This window comes from Stenella coeruleoalba, assembly GCF_951394435.1.
Source record: "Stenella coeruleoalba genome assembly, chromosome: 12".
Classification (NCBI taxonomy): Eukaryota; Metazoa; Chordata; class Mammalia; order Artiodactyla; family Delphinidae; genus Stenella; species Stenella coeruleoalba.
This window is the reverse complement of record NC_137158.1, coordinates 77,227,883-77,243,761: the sequence shown is the minus strand read 5'-3', so window position 1 is coordinate 77,243,761 and position 15,879 is coordinate 77,227,883. Positions and strand designations below refer to the sequence as shown.

At 37.8% G+C, this 15,879-nt stretch overlaps 1 protein-coding gene across 1 annotated transcript in view; it reads left to right on the top strand.

The window, feature by feature from the left end:
* RGS17 (regulator of G protein signaling 17) overlaps positions 1 to 15,879 on the top strand; it is an 83,069-nt gene that overhangs the window by 62,984 nt on the left and 4,206 nt on the right. The window contains exons 3-4 of the mRNA XM_079939134.1: positions 7,969 to 8,058; positions 9,526 to 9,760. Of these exons, the coding sequence (XP_079795260.1) occupies positions 7,969 to 8,058; positions 9,526 to 9,760 (325 nt within the window). The remainder of the gene's footprint in view (positions 1 to 7,968; positions 8,059 to 9,525; positions 9,761 to 15,879) is intronic.

Genomic DNA, 15,879 nt, shown 5'->3' with positions numbered 1-15,879 from the left:
AATTCTGCTTCATTGGGTTTTATAAATATTATAATTTTCGATGCTATAAAATTCATATCTTTGTTTCAGATATCGATATACTATATATTAATATATATTATATATAAAATAACATTATATATATAATGTATATATTAATGTACATTTCATGCCTGGGAGCATGTGCTTCTAAGTAGAAAGCAAATTTCTGCCATTGCTACTTTTCTGTAACAGAAACATAGATTATTTAAAAGCACAAAACCCTTTTAATTGACCAATTACATAACAGTTGAATAATAACTTCATATGTTTCATTGTAAATAGATGTGGTCTTGCCATATTTAAAGATTACACACAAATTCTAATAACATGCCTTCCTCATATAAAGCCTACTTTCAAGAGGCAGCACTGGGGAGGGAAGAAAACCACACTGGAATTAGACCTGGATGCATCTCAGTCTCATAACATATAACTGTGAAATGTCTGGCAAGCTTTAGTTTCATCTGTAAGATGGGATTCACAACAGTTACTTTAGGGTGCAGTTTCTTTCAGGAACCCCTGAATCATCCTTTATTGATAGATATTATTTGCAAGTCTCAGGCTGAAAGGAAATTACCAGACTTTGGCCACTGTATGCTTAGCATGTTCTATTTCCATGTTGTCAGTTAATGTAACAGAACCTGTTTTCTGCATTCGGTATCCCTGGCCCTTTCTCCCCAGCTCTCACATGAACCAGCACAGGTATAACTTGGCATTCCCGGAGCACAGACCACACGCTCATTGATACACAGAGTGATGTGAGTTCATCACATCCTGGGATAAAGTCTCCCCACAGATCAGGACTGTTGCCTTCAATCATAGTTGTTTTCAAGGATGCTCCCACCTCAGCCCAAACATACTCACACACACAGTAACTGGAAAATCCCCCGGGAAGAATGAATGGGTGGATGGGTAAGTGACCCTGCCAGCAAGCAGATGTTTTTCTGAGTCAACTGCTAGGGTTTCAACATTTTCATTGTCCTTTTTATAACAGAGACACAAGTTAACTAAAGCTAGAAGCTTGAGCTCCAACTTAACTGATGCATTTAAAGATCTGGATGATTACATGCCATTTTAATAACAGTGTCTACTAACTAAATAAAAGTCCATTTGGCTTTTTCGCATCCAAGATATTTGCTTTCCCACAAAAGCATCCACTAACTTAATTATGACTTACAGGGAGAATTACAGTGGGTTGAAGGAAGAGCTTAAAATAGGATTTCAGTCAACCTGAGAACTGAAGTAGAGGATTCTATGGATTGGTGTATGTTATAGGAAGTACATCTAAATATTCAATCCTATAATTCTCTTAATGTTAAGGCGGAAAAAAAGAAACTCTACATATGCCAAATAGGAGGCTTTGGTTATTTAACTGAACATCAGCTGACATAGTAGATCCAGATTTTAACCAGGTTATAACTTGCTAAATGCAGTTGGCATTTTAAACCAAATGAATATCCATGAACTTAAAATACATGGCTTAGAGTTTGAAACAAAAATTTAATACCAATAGAAAAAGGGAGTTTTTGAAACCCATCTTTTCCAACTGAAGCACGTATAGAGGGAAATTGGTAGCACAGAGGGCGAGTATGAGAAGACAAAGTGATTTTGTTTTCAGTTTCCATGCAGCAAAAGAAGCAATTAGCATTTACATACAACCCAAACTGGGATTGAAATCGTTTGGAGAATCCACTTTCACAGTGGCTCTTTGAAAACATCTTAAATAACAAAAAAATTTCCTGCCTGTTGGTAGCTAAAAACCTTTTCTAATTCATTTGTTCTAAGAATGTATCACCCAAGATCTATATTACCCCAGCAAGAGACATAATTAGAGTTCAAACAGCTAATTATTGGAAAGGATAACTACGATGTTAATAGGATTATGCCTGACCCTTTTTTAAGACTAAAGTATCCCTAAATTAAATGACCTAGGGCGGGAAGTATCCAGAACATTTCCTAAATAGCAAAAAGGAAAACTGGGTGTAATTATGCACACCTGTCAAGATTAAATTTATCCCTTTTGAGTATATTTCACTCACCGAAAATTTGATGACTCTTTTCGAAGTCCTTAGAAAGATGTAATTATCAAAACCCCATACATGTAAGAATAGATTTTTTTTTCCAAATAAGGGTAAACTTAGAAACTTTCAGTTTTATTGAGTTGATTAAAATATTATATTTATAAAGGCAACATAGCCCTCTAGTGGACAGATTTTTAATAGCGGGTTATTTTACTTCTGATAGGCTTTAAATCTATGAAATAAAAGCTTAAACGAAATGAAACATTTGTTTTATAATATATGATACATGATTATGAAAAATAGGAGTACTTCTAGGGGCAATGATTTTGGGGGGTTTTTTGCTGTACGCGGGCCTCTCACTGTTGTGGCCTCTCCCGTTGCGGAGCACAGGCTCCGGACGCGCAGGCTCAGCGGCCATGGCTCACGGGCCCAGCCGCTCCGTGGCATGTGGGATCTTCCCGGACCGGGGCACGAACCCGTGTCCCCTGCATCGGCAGGCGGACTCTAAACCACTGCGCCACCAGGGAAGCCCTAGGGGCAATGTTTTTTGAGACAAGTGTTGTATAACATTCCAGACACACATTTCTAACCACCGTTCCCATCCTTACATACCCTATTCAAAACCAAGCTGTTCTACCAAAATGTAGAAATGAAAGAGGTGAGGTTCAAGACATAGGTTTGATTATAACTGAGTTTTTATATGTCTGAAATTGTAGATCGTATATGGCTACTGTCCCCCCTTCTGCTCCCTTTTTTCTTCCTTTTTATAGCCCTTTCTAAGCAATGCATCAGTGCACCTCTCCTTTCCCTTCTTCCCAAAGTTGTCTTTGCCAGTGGGAGCGAGTTGTATGTCCCAGGGATGCTCTTTGCAGTAACAACATCTGTTCTGGAGTCATGAGTGGCACCACCTCTTCTTCCCCTTGTCAGGTTTTGTTGTCAACCTTCTGTAACAGCTCCTTTTTCCCTGGCAATCTCAAGTTCCTGGCAATCAAGAAGTTGCTCCTTGCCAATATCTGCTGTATATTCAGTCCTCTGGGCAATACCTCCTACAGACTGGCAGCTGTGGGGTAATGTTGTTAGAAGGGGCTGTGCCCTCCAGACATGGGTTTGTGATAAGAGGTTTACCCTTTCCAGACATTTAAGAGCAATCCATTTCTCTAAATACGTGAAAAGGTAAAATACCACAATTAATTCTTCTATATCAAGAGAAGAAGCATTGCACAGCGAAAATGAGCATGAAATAAGATGTCGGAAGGTGTGAGTTCCATTGCTAGGCCTGATATGTTTTAGTTGTGGGTATCGAGTAAGTCAACCTCGGTGACTGCTTTTTCTTAAATCAGATGGGAATGATTAATAACAAAGCCCCTGCTTACGTTACAGGACTGTTGTGAGGAAGAAATGGTAAGGTGTTGTATGCGGAAGTGTTTTATAATAACAGCACGGTGTAAGTTTTTATTCCCTCTAGTTGAAATAAAAAACTCTTCGGTAAACTTGGAATTGTCATTTTAATATGCCACCAATTTGCCCTTCCACTGAATTAAGCATGTGTAATAATTTTCCTTTTTGTCACAAGAGATTAGTTTAGTCTTTGCTTTCAACCTTGTGTAGTAGGTCACTACCTTTGTCCCCATTATGAATGGGGAAAATAAAGCTTGGAAAACCAAAATCGTCATCAAGGAGATATCTTTGAGATTTGGAGTCCACTTCATTGTTTTCTTGGCCCATTACATAACCACACCTCACTGACTATTCTAATTTATTGCTTCCATCCTGAAACGTCTGATTCGTCCATTTTGCTCTGCGTTGATATCATGCATTTTCACAACTCTACACGCTTTTACCCCCTCTGCTTGGAATCCTCCTTGTCTAGGTCTCCATCTGGCAAACACATTTATTTCAACTCTCATTGCAATGCTCTGTGAGGCCTATGTAACTGTCAGAGCTCCTCAGTTTCAGAGCCTCTGTCTTGTTCATCTTGACTTTCCAACCCAGACACCGTTGCATAAATCAGGTGTCTCATACATATTTGTAAATCGTTGTTGACGCCTAAGTAAGGCTGTAGTATTATTTTACCATGGTATTTTGACTGAGAAAAATGACACATTTAAAGAATAACTTACCAATTTTTTTCAGAACCTGAAGGAAGTTGATTCCATTTTTGCACTGGGAAATTTGAGGTAGAATTGTTAAATATAAAGGAAAAGCTGATAGTACAATGTGAGAATATTAGAATAATGAATTGTCTTTACCAATGACAGTGGTTCTTTCTTGAGCCTATATTTTAATACAGTATAATACAGTTATACTGTATTAAATTTAAGCATAAATTTAACTTAATTTATTAAATGTATTAATTTATTAATTCCTCAGCTGAGTGTTTGTGTAAAGATATGTGGTTTTGTGATCAGCCTCTACCCCAGAGTTACCATAGCTACTGCAAAGTTCTCGTCTTATTTGCAACCATTTCAAGGATTCTCCCTAAGAACCAATTGTTTACTGAAAGTACACTGTCTTCCAAAAGAGTCCCCACACATAGCCATGATGATGAACCAGTAGGTAAGCTCGTTAAAGGGCAGTAGGTAATGTTTTCCACACCCCACTGCCCAGACTCCCCTGTAAACAAACAAAAAAATCCACCCACACACAAAGAGGGCATATTTCCTTATTTTCTGAAGTATACCAAATGTACTTCTCTCTTCTCAACGTCACTATTCGAGACAATCTCTAATAAGATTTTATATGCTTATTTTAGTATTCTTAGCGTAGGCTATTGGAATTTTCTCCCATAAAATATTTCAGCTTTGATCAAGACTCCCACAGTGAGCATTGTATATGCATTCTGTTCTCTTCATGGCTTTAGTTGTTTAAAAAGTGGAATTGTTAGTTCAAAATATTACAAGCATTGTAAAACTGAAAAAGAACACGTCTCTACATGACCCCTCCCGTTAAGCTTGATGTTTTCCTTTTAGAGCTTTTCTCCAGCACATATGTATATATATACGTTGATCCAGAGCAAATATGTCCTGTATTTTATTACCTTAAATGAACCCACTGTATTACTTAGAGCAGGACCAAGTAAAATTGGGGACAGACATTAGTCATGCCTAAGACAGATGGCAAACAGTCTAGCACCAAGTCTCCTATCATTTTCTCCATTTCTCTTCATCTTAAAATGGCATTATTTTAATGGTTCTTGATAATGGAAACTTTGAAACCAATTTTTAAAGAACAGTCCTAAAGGACAGTTGATTAGAAAGGACACATCGATTGCTAAAGGTCAGTTTCCTTCTACAGGGCAATGTTGTGTCCAATATTAGATCAAGAAATGGAGGAAACGGTGAACAGTTAGGCACTTACTGAATGTCTGTTATAAGTAGTTTTAGTACAAATGTGTGTCCACATTTTACCATCTGTAGAAATCAAAGATATAAACACAACCCAATATTTCATAATGATCACTCTAATATGGTGGCATTTGGGATGTTTGTAAATATCACAGAAACAGATACAAGAGCCAGAATTCATCTTCAGAAACTTGTGAATCATGTATGTAGATTCCAGATTTGTTGCTCCACAGCAAAGACACAATGGAGAACACATTTTTTCAACGATATTGTGTTTTAAAGTTTTTCAGATAAGGATACCTGCATTGGTGTGGCATGCTCCATAGGATATTGTGTGGAAATGTAACTGAAACAAATTCTCAAGGAGTTTATTATTTAATCAGCAAAGCAAGCTCATTTTCCAGTCTTTATATAGTCCCTCAGTATGTGCACACACACATATGAGCTCGGTGAAGCTTGGCAGAATGAGTACTAATTTCCTATTTAAATGTGATCTTTCTAGGATTTACCCCCCAAGTTGCATATTTTATACATTTGGCATCATTAGTTTCTCCCAGGAAATTTCACAGAATATTGTCAACGGTGTCTTCCTATCTCCTCCCACCCACTTTCCCATAATTACCGGAAATACATCAAATTCCAGAGAGGCACTCTTACTCAAAGACACTTTGAGAAGTTAATGATGCTGCCCTCCAACACATTCCTAACCTGCAGACACAGTCACAGCTCGGCAGGCAGAGACTCAACTAGCCGCTCTCTGAATCCCCCCTCGCTGCTTCCTCGCGGCTCCCCACGCTGAAGGCTGAGAGGGGTCTGGAATTGCTGACTACCATGCAGAGCAATCCTCAGCCTTCTGGACATTTGAGTAACAATCAAACTATAGTTTCTGCTTCCCAGAATTCCTTGGGCCATACCACCTTTGTGAGAGGTTTCTCCTTTTCTACACCAGTAAATCTGCCACGTTCCCTATAAACTGGTAGAGGAGGACTTAGTTTACTTCCCTCTGACATTTTTTTTTTTTTTCATTGACGTGTCCTGTTTCTGACTGAAGAATCCTTTCCACTTCCTACTGAGTTCTCTTTTCTCCAGGTGGTCCAATTTCGCAACTAAGTTTTCCATCTAGTCCTACTTTCAGTTGTAGATTGACCCCTTTGCCTTCCCGTCTTTGCTACATTCTCTCCATCCTCACCCTTGCACCTGAGAATGAATGAATGAATGAGACATCTCTCCTCTTCCCTTACCGGATGTTCCAGATCAATAATAGCTAATTGTTGGAAGCTTTCGCGCACTAAGCCACAGCCATGTTTGGTGCCGCTTTTCTGCATTCACATAAGTACTCTATTGCCTCAGTGCCTATCAGACAGCATGGTTCATAATAACAATTACAGGGTGGCTCAAGAGAATTGGGTTCAAATTCCAATCATACCGCATATTTAGTGCCTGCCTTTGGGCCAACCTACCAGACAGCTCTGTGCCTCACTTTGCTCATCTGTAAAATGGGGATAGTAAAATTAAAGTAAAAGAACAGCGCCTGGCACATAATAGGTACTAGGAAATAATAGTTTCCATTTCCCTTTGTTGAACAGGTAATGAATGAACAACTGAAAGAGACATCATCTAACTTCTTTTGCTCTCTGACAGGCCCTCATGAAGCTTCTCGGCTTCTAGACAGAGGGATCAATTTGCTAATTCAGTAGCTTAGCTCTTCCAAGGCCACTGAGTTATCCTCCCCGCCCTGCTTCTTAATATCTGCCCTCAACCCCCTCATCACGTTGTCTGCACCTAGAACCCCACAACCCTGCTCAGCTACCGTTTACCTGAATCAGACAATTCTTATTCTTGTTCTGGGTTACTAAAGCCCATAGGATTATCCTAGCTCCTGTCATCCTGTAGAATTCCCAAATTTATGTCCCAGAGACACAGAGACGCCTCCCACTCAATGCTCTAATATCCAAACCCCAAAGCCTCAGAGTGACTGGCTTTTCCCTCTTGAGATGTTGGAGGTTTACTTAAAGGGATGAAAGGGCAAAGAAAAAATCAAATATAAATCCTGTCACTCGAACTTGAGTGGATGGAGGAATGATGACAGAAAACCTGGTCTGCAGAGAAGGGTGATGTGAACTTAGCAAATTCTGTTGTAGACTCTGATACACTTTATCTTTTTAGCAATCAATGGGGGAAAAATCAATGGAAAACAAACTATGGATAGAACTAACCAAAAATCAAAATGGCATTACACTAAGGAGTAATGTAATGATATATATCAAATATTAAAGCATATAATCATGTAAGTTATCTCGGAGATTTTAAGTAATTTGAACTATGCATGGATGAAGTCCGAATGTATGACAGTATCCATTTTCTGAGGTTATGATTTACTTTATTTTATTAAATAATGATTCTCTTTCCTTTAGTTGACATGGGCTTACCCAACATTTAAAAATGGTATTGCTCTTTTTGTAGTCTAAATACTCTCACATAGTTGAAAATAAAATTCTTCCATGAAATATTTTCCTGGAATTTTTTTCTTTTCTTTAAATAATTGGTTTTCCCTCGACAAAATAAAGTGTTATACTACATTACAGCCTCACTGTTAGGAATGAAGAAAGAGGGGAAAACGCAGGAAGACCCACACATACCACAAAAATGGAGAGTATCCAGGTCCTAGAGGAATGGTGAGTGTGATTCACGTTGTAATTGTGTCTTGCATGTACGTGCTGTGTACATCTACCCAATGCTTAAACATAATCTCTTGCTTCCCAGTAACTCCTCAAAATGGTTTTGTGAAATGAATGCATACTTAGTCTGGGAGATCTTATGTTGTGATTGCAACTGCTTTTTATCCCCTTTTTTTTTTATTAGCTCTGTTAAACTATCAGCTAAAACATTGCTTGAGTTTATCCTTCCCTTTCAAAAAACAATGATTGATACATGAATTAACCTCTCCCCCTAAACTGCCCTAGTTCTCTACTTCCCTTTTCTGAGAATATTTTTAAGTTGTTATCTTTATAGAAGAGTCTAAAACACACACAAAAAAGATATGGAACTACCTAAGTCAGTGAGAAAGGGCACCCAGCTGTTCCTCAGTCCCATTTCCATTGGAAGGGACTCTAAGTATTTTCGCCAAACTGAGAAGTTGAAATGCAGTATCCACAGAATAGAATTAAAATACAAGCAGATTATTTGTATAATGATATGTGCTTTCTTTTTCTACTTCTTACGAGAAGGTTTTAATTTTGATGCTTCATAGTAATTTTTCTGTCTTTTACACTTTTTGTAAAACAAACGAGGAAGTTCAGACATTTTGGAATAATAGCAAATCTATATAAAATATTTGGTCAAAAAGGTAAGATAAAATATAAGAATTTTTTGATCAAGCGTATTTTAGGTTGGAAAATTATTAAACAGACGAATGAATGGCAAAGCAAAATCAGGACCAATTTAACCATAAGAATCTCCAAGCTTCTATCCTTTACTTCTTTGATGTATAAGCAAAGGAAGTAATAACTGGTGGTTTCTGCAGGAAAGTAGTCGCTGAAAACCTGAATATAGGTATCTAAAAAGTCCCTGATGTCATTATAATTGTCCTGTGCTTTTTAATTGTGATAACTCCATTCATAGGTAACAATTCGCTCATAATAGTTACCAGAATAATTATTAAAGTTTAGGAAAATATGTGACAAGTGCACACAATGTATTCTTATTTTGATTCAGTGAAAAATGAAAAGACAGCGACCAGAGATGAAAAGAGAAACTGTATCTTATGGCTTGGAAATGAAAATCTACATCAGATGCAAACGAAAAAGTTCAGTTTGCCTTTCAAAGTAATGCATAGGGTTGCAGTCGATTGTTTGGGTTCAAAAATGCGCAAGTTTCATTAGGGATCTATGATGACCACGTGCAGAGTGTGTGTAGCCCCTTGCTACTTGAATGCTTGACTCCCTAACACATAGCTTGTACCTACACGAATTTTTGTCAAGACCCAGAAATCTCTAGCCCAGTCCTGGCAGATGTTTGCCAGGTCAGGCTGGACTGAGTCTCAATGACCACTAGATGGCAGCAATTGAATGGCATTTCTATCTGCAGCTCACCATCCCCGCACCAAAGTTGCTTTTGATAACGGCCCCATTCTGTCTCTGCAGCCAAAACCCCACTTCAGATGAAGTCTTGTCCTGGTCTCAAAATTTTGACAAGATGATGAAGGCCCCGGCAGGAAGAAACCTCTTCAGAGAGTTCCTCCGAACAGAATACAGTGAAGAGAACCTACTCTTCTGGCTTGCCTGTGAAGACTTAAAGAAAGAGCAGAATAAAAAAGTAATTGAAGAAAAGGCCAGAATGATATACGAAGATTACATTTCTATCCTCTCACCAAAAGAGGTAAAAATCTGGAAAATATTGATGTGAGCTTCTTAGACCAAGGATGAACCTAAAAGGACTTCTGTCCAAATTGAGTAATGAATGCACGGGGTGTGGACAAGCTAGAAGGCTTGTCTGCGTAGATAATCTATATTCCATTCTACCTGAATCTACCTGAACACGTGTTTCAAGGTTAGGTCTCCCCAGTATGCTTTGATCATTTATCTCTAGCTGAATCATGTGATAGTCTACTTGCTTTTCAGAACTACCATTAGGAAGCCTGGTAATACAATTTGCCGTGACTTAAAGTGGAAAAGAAGAACTTAACTTTGGGGCAGTGTTTCTCAAAGTGTGATCCCCAGATCACCTGTATAGGAATCACCTGGAGCATTTGTTTGAAAAGCAAATTCTCGAGGCTGACCCAGGACTTCTGAATCTGAATTTTGGGAACTAGAGCCCAGGAATCCATACCTTTAACAAGTTTTCCACATACGTACTAGTTTGAAAACCTCTGGTATAGGGGGAAAAAACGAAAACAAAAGAAACCCTGCCATGTTGATGCTTATGATAGAATTTTTACAGAACTGAAGTATGACCCTTTAGGACCCATTAATATTCTTGGGGGAGAGATGTGTGATGGCAATCATTTTACTTGTTCTGGTTTTCCTGTTATTTATAAGTGCAAGCTATTTTTCCCATTGCCAGAATGTACCTGATAAACAAGGAACGTTTCAAGCAACCGGATTGACACCGTTCCATTAGCTTTCTAAAAATCAGTTTGCTCCTGAGAAACGGTCCCGCTACCAGAGTTAACAAGCATTTGGTGAGGGAGGGGCTGAGAGTGTGCCTGGCCTCTGAAGTGCCGAGGGACTGAGTTCCAGCAGGGCTTTTCAGAATTTGAACTTAGAATTGCCTAGAATGCCTTCTTTTCTGCACGCCACCCTCTTGCTGTCTTTTCTGTCTCTCTTAATCCACTGTGATTTTACCTGTGCATTTAAGTGTTCTGGCCTGGTGCTGTCTGCCTCCGGACTTTATCCTCCACACCCCTCTCCTGCACGTGGACGTTTATTACATCCCCTAGAGACAGGTATCTGTCTCCTCCAGCGTTTGGTGCGGCCCTTACCTTTAAATCTGTAAGATGAGTTTGCGTCTGGTCTATCAGCTCTGTGCTTGGGATGCTATATAAGCTATTTCACTTCTAATCAGATATACCTAAGTAATTTTTTAAAGATGTATCCGTTCGTGCCATTGGTATTCCAGAGTACTCCAATAGCATTGTCTCAGCAAAATGAGAAACCTTGAATTGGATACACAAAAGATTGTCTTAATTTTTATTTCCTGCATTAACACAGAAAAAGTATTCATAGAAACAAGGTGGGGAGAAATTTTTCTATAGCCTCAATACATTTATTACTGATGCCACTTTGTATTTCTAACACCATTAAAATTCTGCATCCTAAAAATACATTCTTCAGGTTTCTGGTCTCTCTAGAACCTCAGCATCTAACCAGTTCTACTTGAATTTTATTAGTATATTAAGTTCACCTTCATTTTTATTTAATATTGCAATACGTGGCAAATATATCAAATAATCCAAATGTGCCCCAAGATGTGCTTCTCTTGTCCATAAGTACACATAATTACAGAGTCTTTGGGAAGATTATCTATCCCATCTCTCTCCCCCAAATATGTAACACGTATCATTTGAAAATGATTATTGTTTAAATTATCTAGTCCATTCCTTTGTACTATGTATCCTCTTAAAATGATGACTGTCCCATTTTAAAACAATGTTAGTAGAAAAAGTGCTCTCTATATTAAGTACATACAATTCCTTTATTTTACAGTCTCCATTTTCTAATTTTAAGTTTTTGTGGGAAACACTTCCCCACTGTTCTCACAGCTCTTGAGTTTCAGATGTCACTCATTGATGGAGCTTTGTAAAATACTTAGTTTTCACAAAATTACTTCTTCTCTGGGCCACAGTTTAGAGATATCATAGTTATTGATTACTGAAATATAAATTATTGGATTTTCATTATTTTGCAAAAGTAATGGAGTTTTGTTTTAACCAAATTTCTTTACTTTGAACATGAGTTTCACCAAAAAGTCATTAAAATATTATTTCCTGAATAAGAACATGACCTTTCCTAAACTAAATAGACTAATATTTAGTGTAATAGCCTCTCTCCTTTAATATTCTCTAAATACCAGAGGCAGAGGTAAAATTCAAATTTTTATCATTTGTCCACTTGTTTGCTGACATATAAATAATTCTCAACATAGAATCTAAGTGATTGGACTGTATGAAGTACCTCTGTTTAGCCAACTGATGGCTCTCCTGTCAACATAGTAATTACACTTATTATTTAGCAGCAAAATTGAATAAACCCAAAGCAGGCAATTATAAAAGATAATTGTTAAGAAGTTACATTTTAAGCCCACGTATAGATATATTTACTTTTGAACCCAGTCAGATGACTTGACTCACTTATATACTCCCAAAATGGCACTCACTTTCTAGCTATCCCAGGGCCCTTTCCAAAATATTATATCTCACTGACCTTCTATGCAAAAACTTGTCCATTTCTAATCAACAATACACTGCTAACTGTTTAGTGATACTGTGTTATCACCCTTCAAGTTTTGTTTTCCACCACTGGAGAGAACACATGTCCCATCCAGAGAGCCCTGACTATATAGAAGTAAGAACACTGAACTAACACTCGGGTGGACAGATTCTAGTCCATGCTCAGCTCCAACTTAATTGTGTGGCCTGGGATAAATCAGTTCACTTTTTCTGGGCCTCGGTATTCAGTTGATTTGTTTATAAAAATCAAAATTCAAAGGGGCACAGAGGATAGTAAACCAAGTCCAGAATGGCAGCTGTAAGGCCCTTGTGGTACTACTGCATTCTCCCCTCCAAATGTCATGGCCAGTTAGTCACGGTCTTCCTCACTGCTGTACCCAGATTCAACCTCAGAGCCTGTCTTAACATGGCGCTCAGAGCAACCACTGCAAGGCCATCGGAGTTGGGAATCTACTTCCCACTTTGGAGCCAGACAATCTGTTTCTACTCAGAATTTTTTTTTTTTTTCTACTCAGAATATTTTTAAAGAATATGAACACTTGAATCATTTGTAAAATGGTAATAACTAAATAACTGAAAATTGTCAGGACTTTATTCTTAACCAGAACCTCAGTTTTCTTCACTAGACTTTCATTTTACTTTAATTAGATTGGGTCATCATGTTGCCCTTTGTTAAACGTTAAGGAGGTCTACATTCTTAATATTATATATACATTGGGGCTTCCCTGGTGGCGCAGTGGTTGAGAGTCCGCCTGCCGATGCAGGGGACGCGGGTTCCTGCCCCGGTCCGGGAAGATCCCACATGCCGCGGAGTGGCTGGGCCCGTGAGCCATGGCCGCTGAGCCTGCGCGTCCGGAGCCTGTGCTCCGCAACGGGAGAGGCCACAACAGTGAGCGGCCCGCGTACCACAAAAAAAAAAAATTATATATACATAGCATATTTCCTTCATGAAACCAGAGTGCTGAATGTTACAATTCGTTGTTTTAAGATCATGTTATATGCATTTTTAATAATTTGGATGTTATGTTATAAAATAGATGTTTACAACCAAGAGGCAATATAACTTCCACTCTCGGCATAGCATGCATTTCAAGAGGGGAAATGACCAAATTTTAAATTAAAAAAAAAAAATCTAAAAACAGACAAAAATAACATTTCTTTCAAAAGTGAATTTTCTTTTTTGTCCTCAAAGGGAAAACAAATGGACGTAATAAAGAGGAATTTAAGACGAATAGTACGCTTGCACATCACAGATGCCAGTGGCAACTTATATTAAGTATTGAAAAGACAAACCCAGCAAAATAAGGAACTTTAATAAAAAGTCTGCTTAAAAGTTATGACCAACTTAAACAGCATTGAGCTGTTGAATAAAGAAATATCTATAAATGCTGAAACAACTGTAAGACTTATTGGAATTGAAGAAAACTATGTGTGTTCAGATATCTAGTGACAGCACTGTCCTTAACCAGGGCTGTAATCCAGCCCCACCACTTAACCATCTGTTTAACACTAAGAAACTCACTTCAGTGCTCTGCAGCCTTAGATACCTTGTTCTGTAGAATGTGGGAATGGAAAAAGCTAAAAAAACACTAAATCTATGACTTTCAGGCTCTGCTGAATGACAATTTTTATAGTAGTAGGAACTGTTTGCTTCTTCTGATTTCACCCTAAACTTCCAGTTGCTATCAGGGAGAAAAAAGCAAAAAGCCTATTTAAACACCAGAATTATCTAAACATAATGCATATGAGAAAGACATGTGGCCTATGTGTGCACATAGACAGATGTTTCTTCGTGCAAAATCATGTGAATTTAGCACTTCCAATAATTTAAATCAGTTTTTCTAAACAGGACTCATGATTGTACTTTCCTAGATTCCTTTCTTTGTGCACGCATATTATCATTCAAAAAATATTTCTTGAGTACTTCCCACGAGCCAGGTACTGGGCTAGATGTTAGGGATATGATGGTGAACGTTGGCCTATACCTTATGGAGCTTTCATTTTAGGAAGACAAACAAATCATGTCAAAAACAAGTAACTAAAAATCGTGATAAACATTATGATGGGGGTGGAGGTCAAATGATGTAGTTAGAATAGGGTTAGTCAGGGAAGGTCACTCTGAGAAGGCAAAATTCAAGTTGATACAAAGCCTAAAGACATTGGGTTTGAGGTGTCATTATACATATGCTCAATTATTATTATCATTACTATTATTACTTTACACTGGGCTTAAACTTTGTTGTTGACAAAATGGTCTTATGTATATTATTACAGTATAAGTCTCACAAGAATCCTTTAGCCTCTAGGACACATGGCACCATTTCATAGGAAAGGAAATTGATTTTCAGAGAAGTAAAACAAGGATATTAGAATTATATCTGGTAGAGAGAGAACACAACCCTAAGATCTTCAGATTCCAAGTGTGATGCTCTTCCAGCTACAATACGCTGATGAGTTATTCCATTGTATTCCATTCATGATACTACTATGGATTTCTATGAACCCAAACTTGAACTTGAGACACGATAAGAACTAGTAACCTTAACCACATGTCTGAACTCTCCTTCAGAAACAAGATTAACTTTCCCATCATTTGTACGCCATCAGAAATATGGTTACTCCACTTCATCCTACCAGTGATGTTTGGTCCAAGAAACACATTCCAATAATCAATCTTATTTGTAATTTATAATTATTTTCAGTAGAAATAACCAACACAAAATAATATGACTAAAAACACACATGGTAAAAGTGTATTAAAACAGATAGGAAAACCAGATAGCCTTCAGATCTGTAAAATTTTACGTGAGAAGACCGAATTTAGTTAAAATTATAAGAACATTTCCAATGGCAAAAACTATAATTGGTAAAATTGAACGTGGACTTATAAAGGAAAAAGAAAAAAGTTAATCAGAATTTTACTTAGAAAATAATCCTAAGTAAAGCAGCTTCAGTAAAATTAAAAATAAAGTGGAAAAAATGGGAGAAAAATTAAATCATTATGTGTAAAAAAATTGTTCAAGGAATTAATTGACTTAGGAGGGTCTTTATGAGAGTAAAAGACTTTTAGTGGTAATTCATCATCTTCAGTACAATTCCACCGAAAAAATGTCCAAAGAGTCAAAATTTCCATGATGACTAGAAGAGGAAGACAGGGTCAAAACTTGGTGTGCTCCCTTTTGCCAATACTGACCTATTTTACATGAATTGGCTCCATTGCTAGGAAATCTATCAAGCATAATATTTAATTCAATTTGACCCAGGTTTTCCCAACCACACTAGAAAGATTTCTGTTTTCATCCTCCCCACTTTACCCCCCATACTCTTGTTGAACCTTTAGCTTTCATTTCATTTTCCCCCCAGTTAGTTTGTGGAGTTGCTGGTGCGTATTTTTATGTTTGCAAGCCACGTGCTTTTCTTCTTCTCTGTCTCCTACTCCCTGTGGGAATGGATGCTTCCAAGTTCATTGAGTCCTGTCACAAAGTCACTTATGCCTTTTTAAAGCTTCAGTTACCACCTCTCAACACTGCCAACATTTCCAGCACTGCTA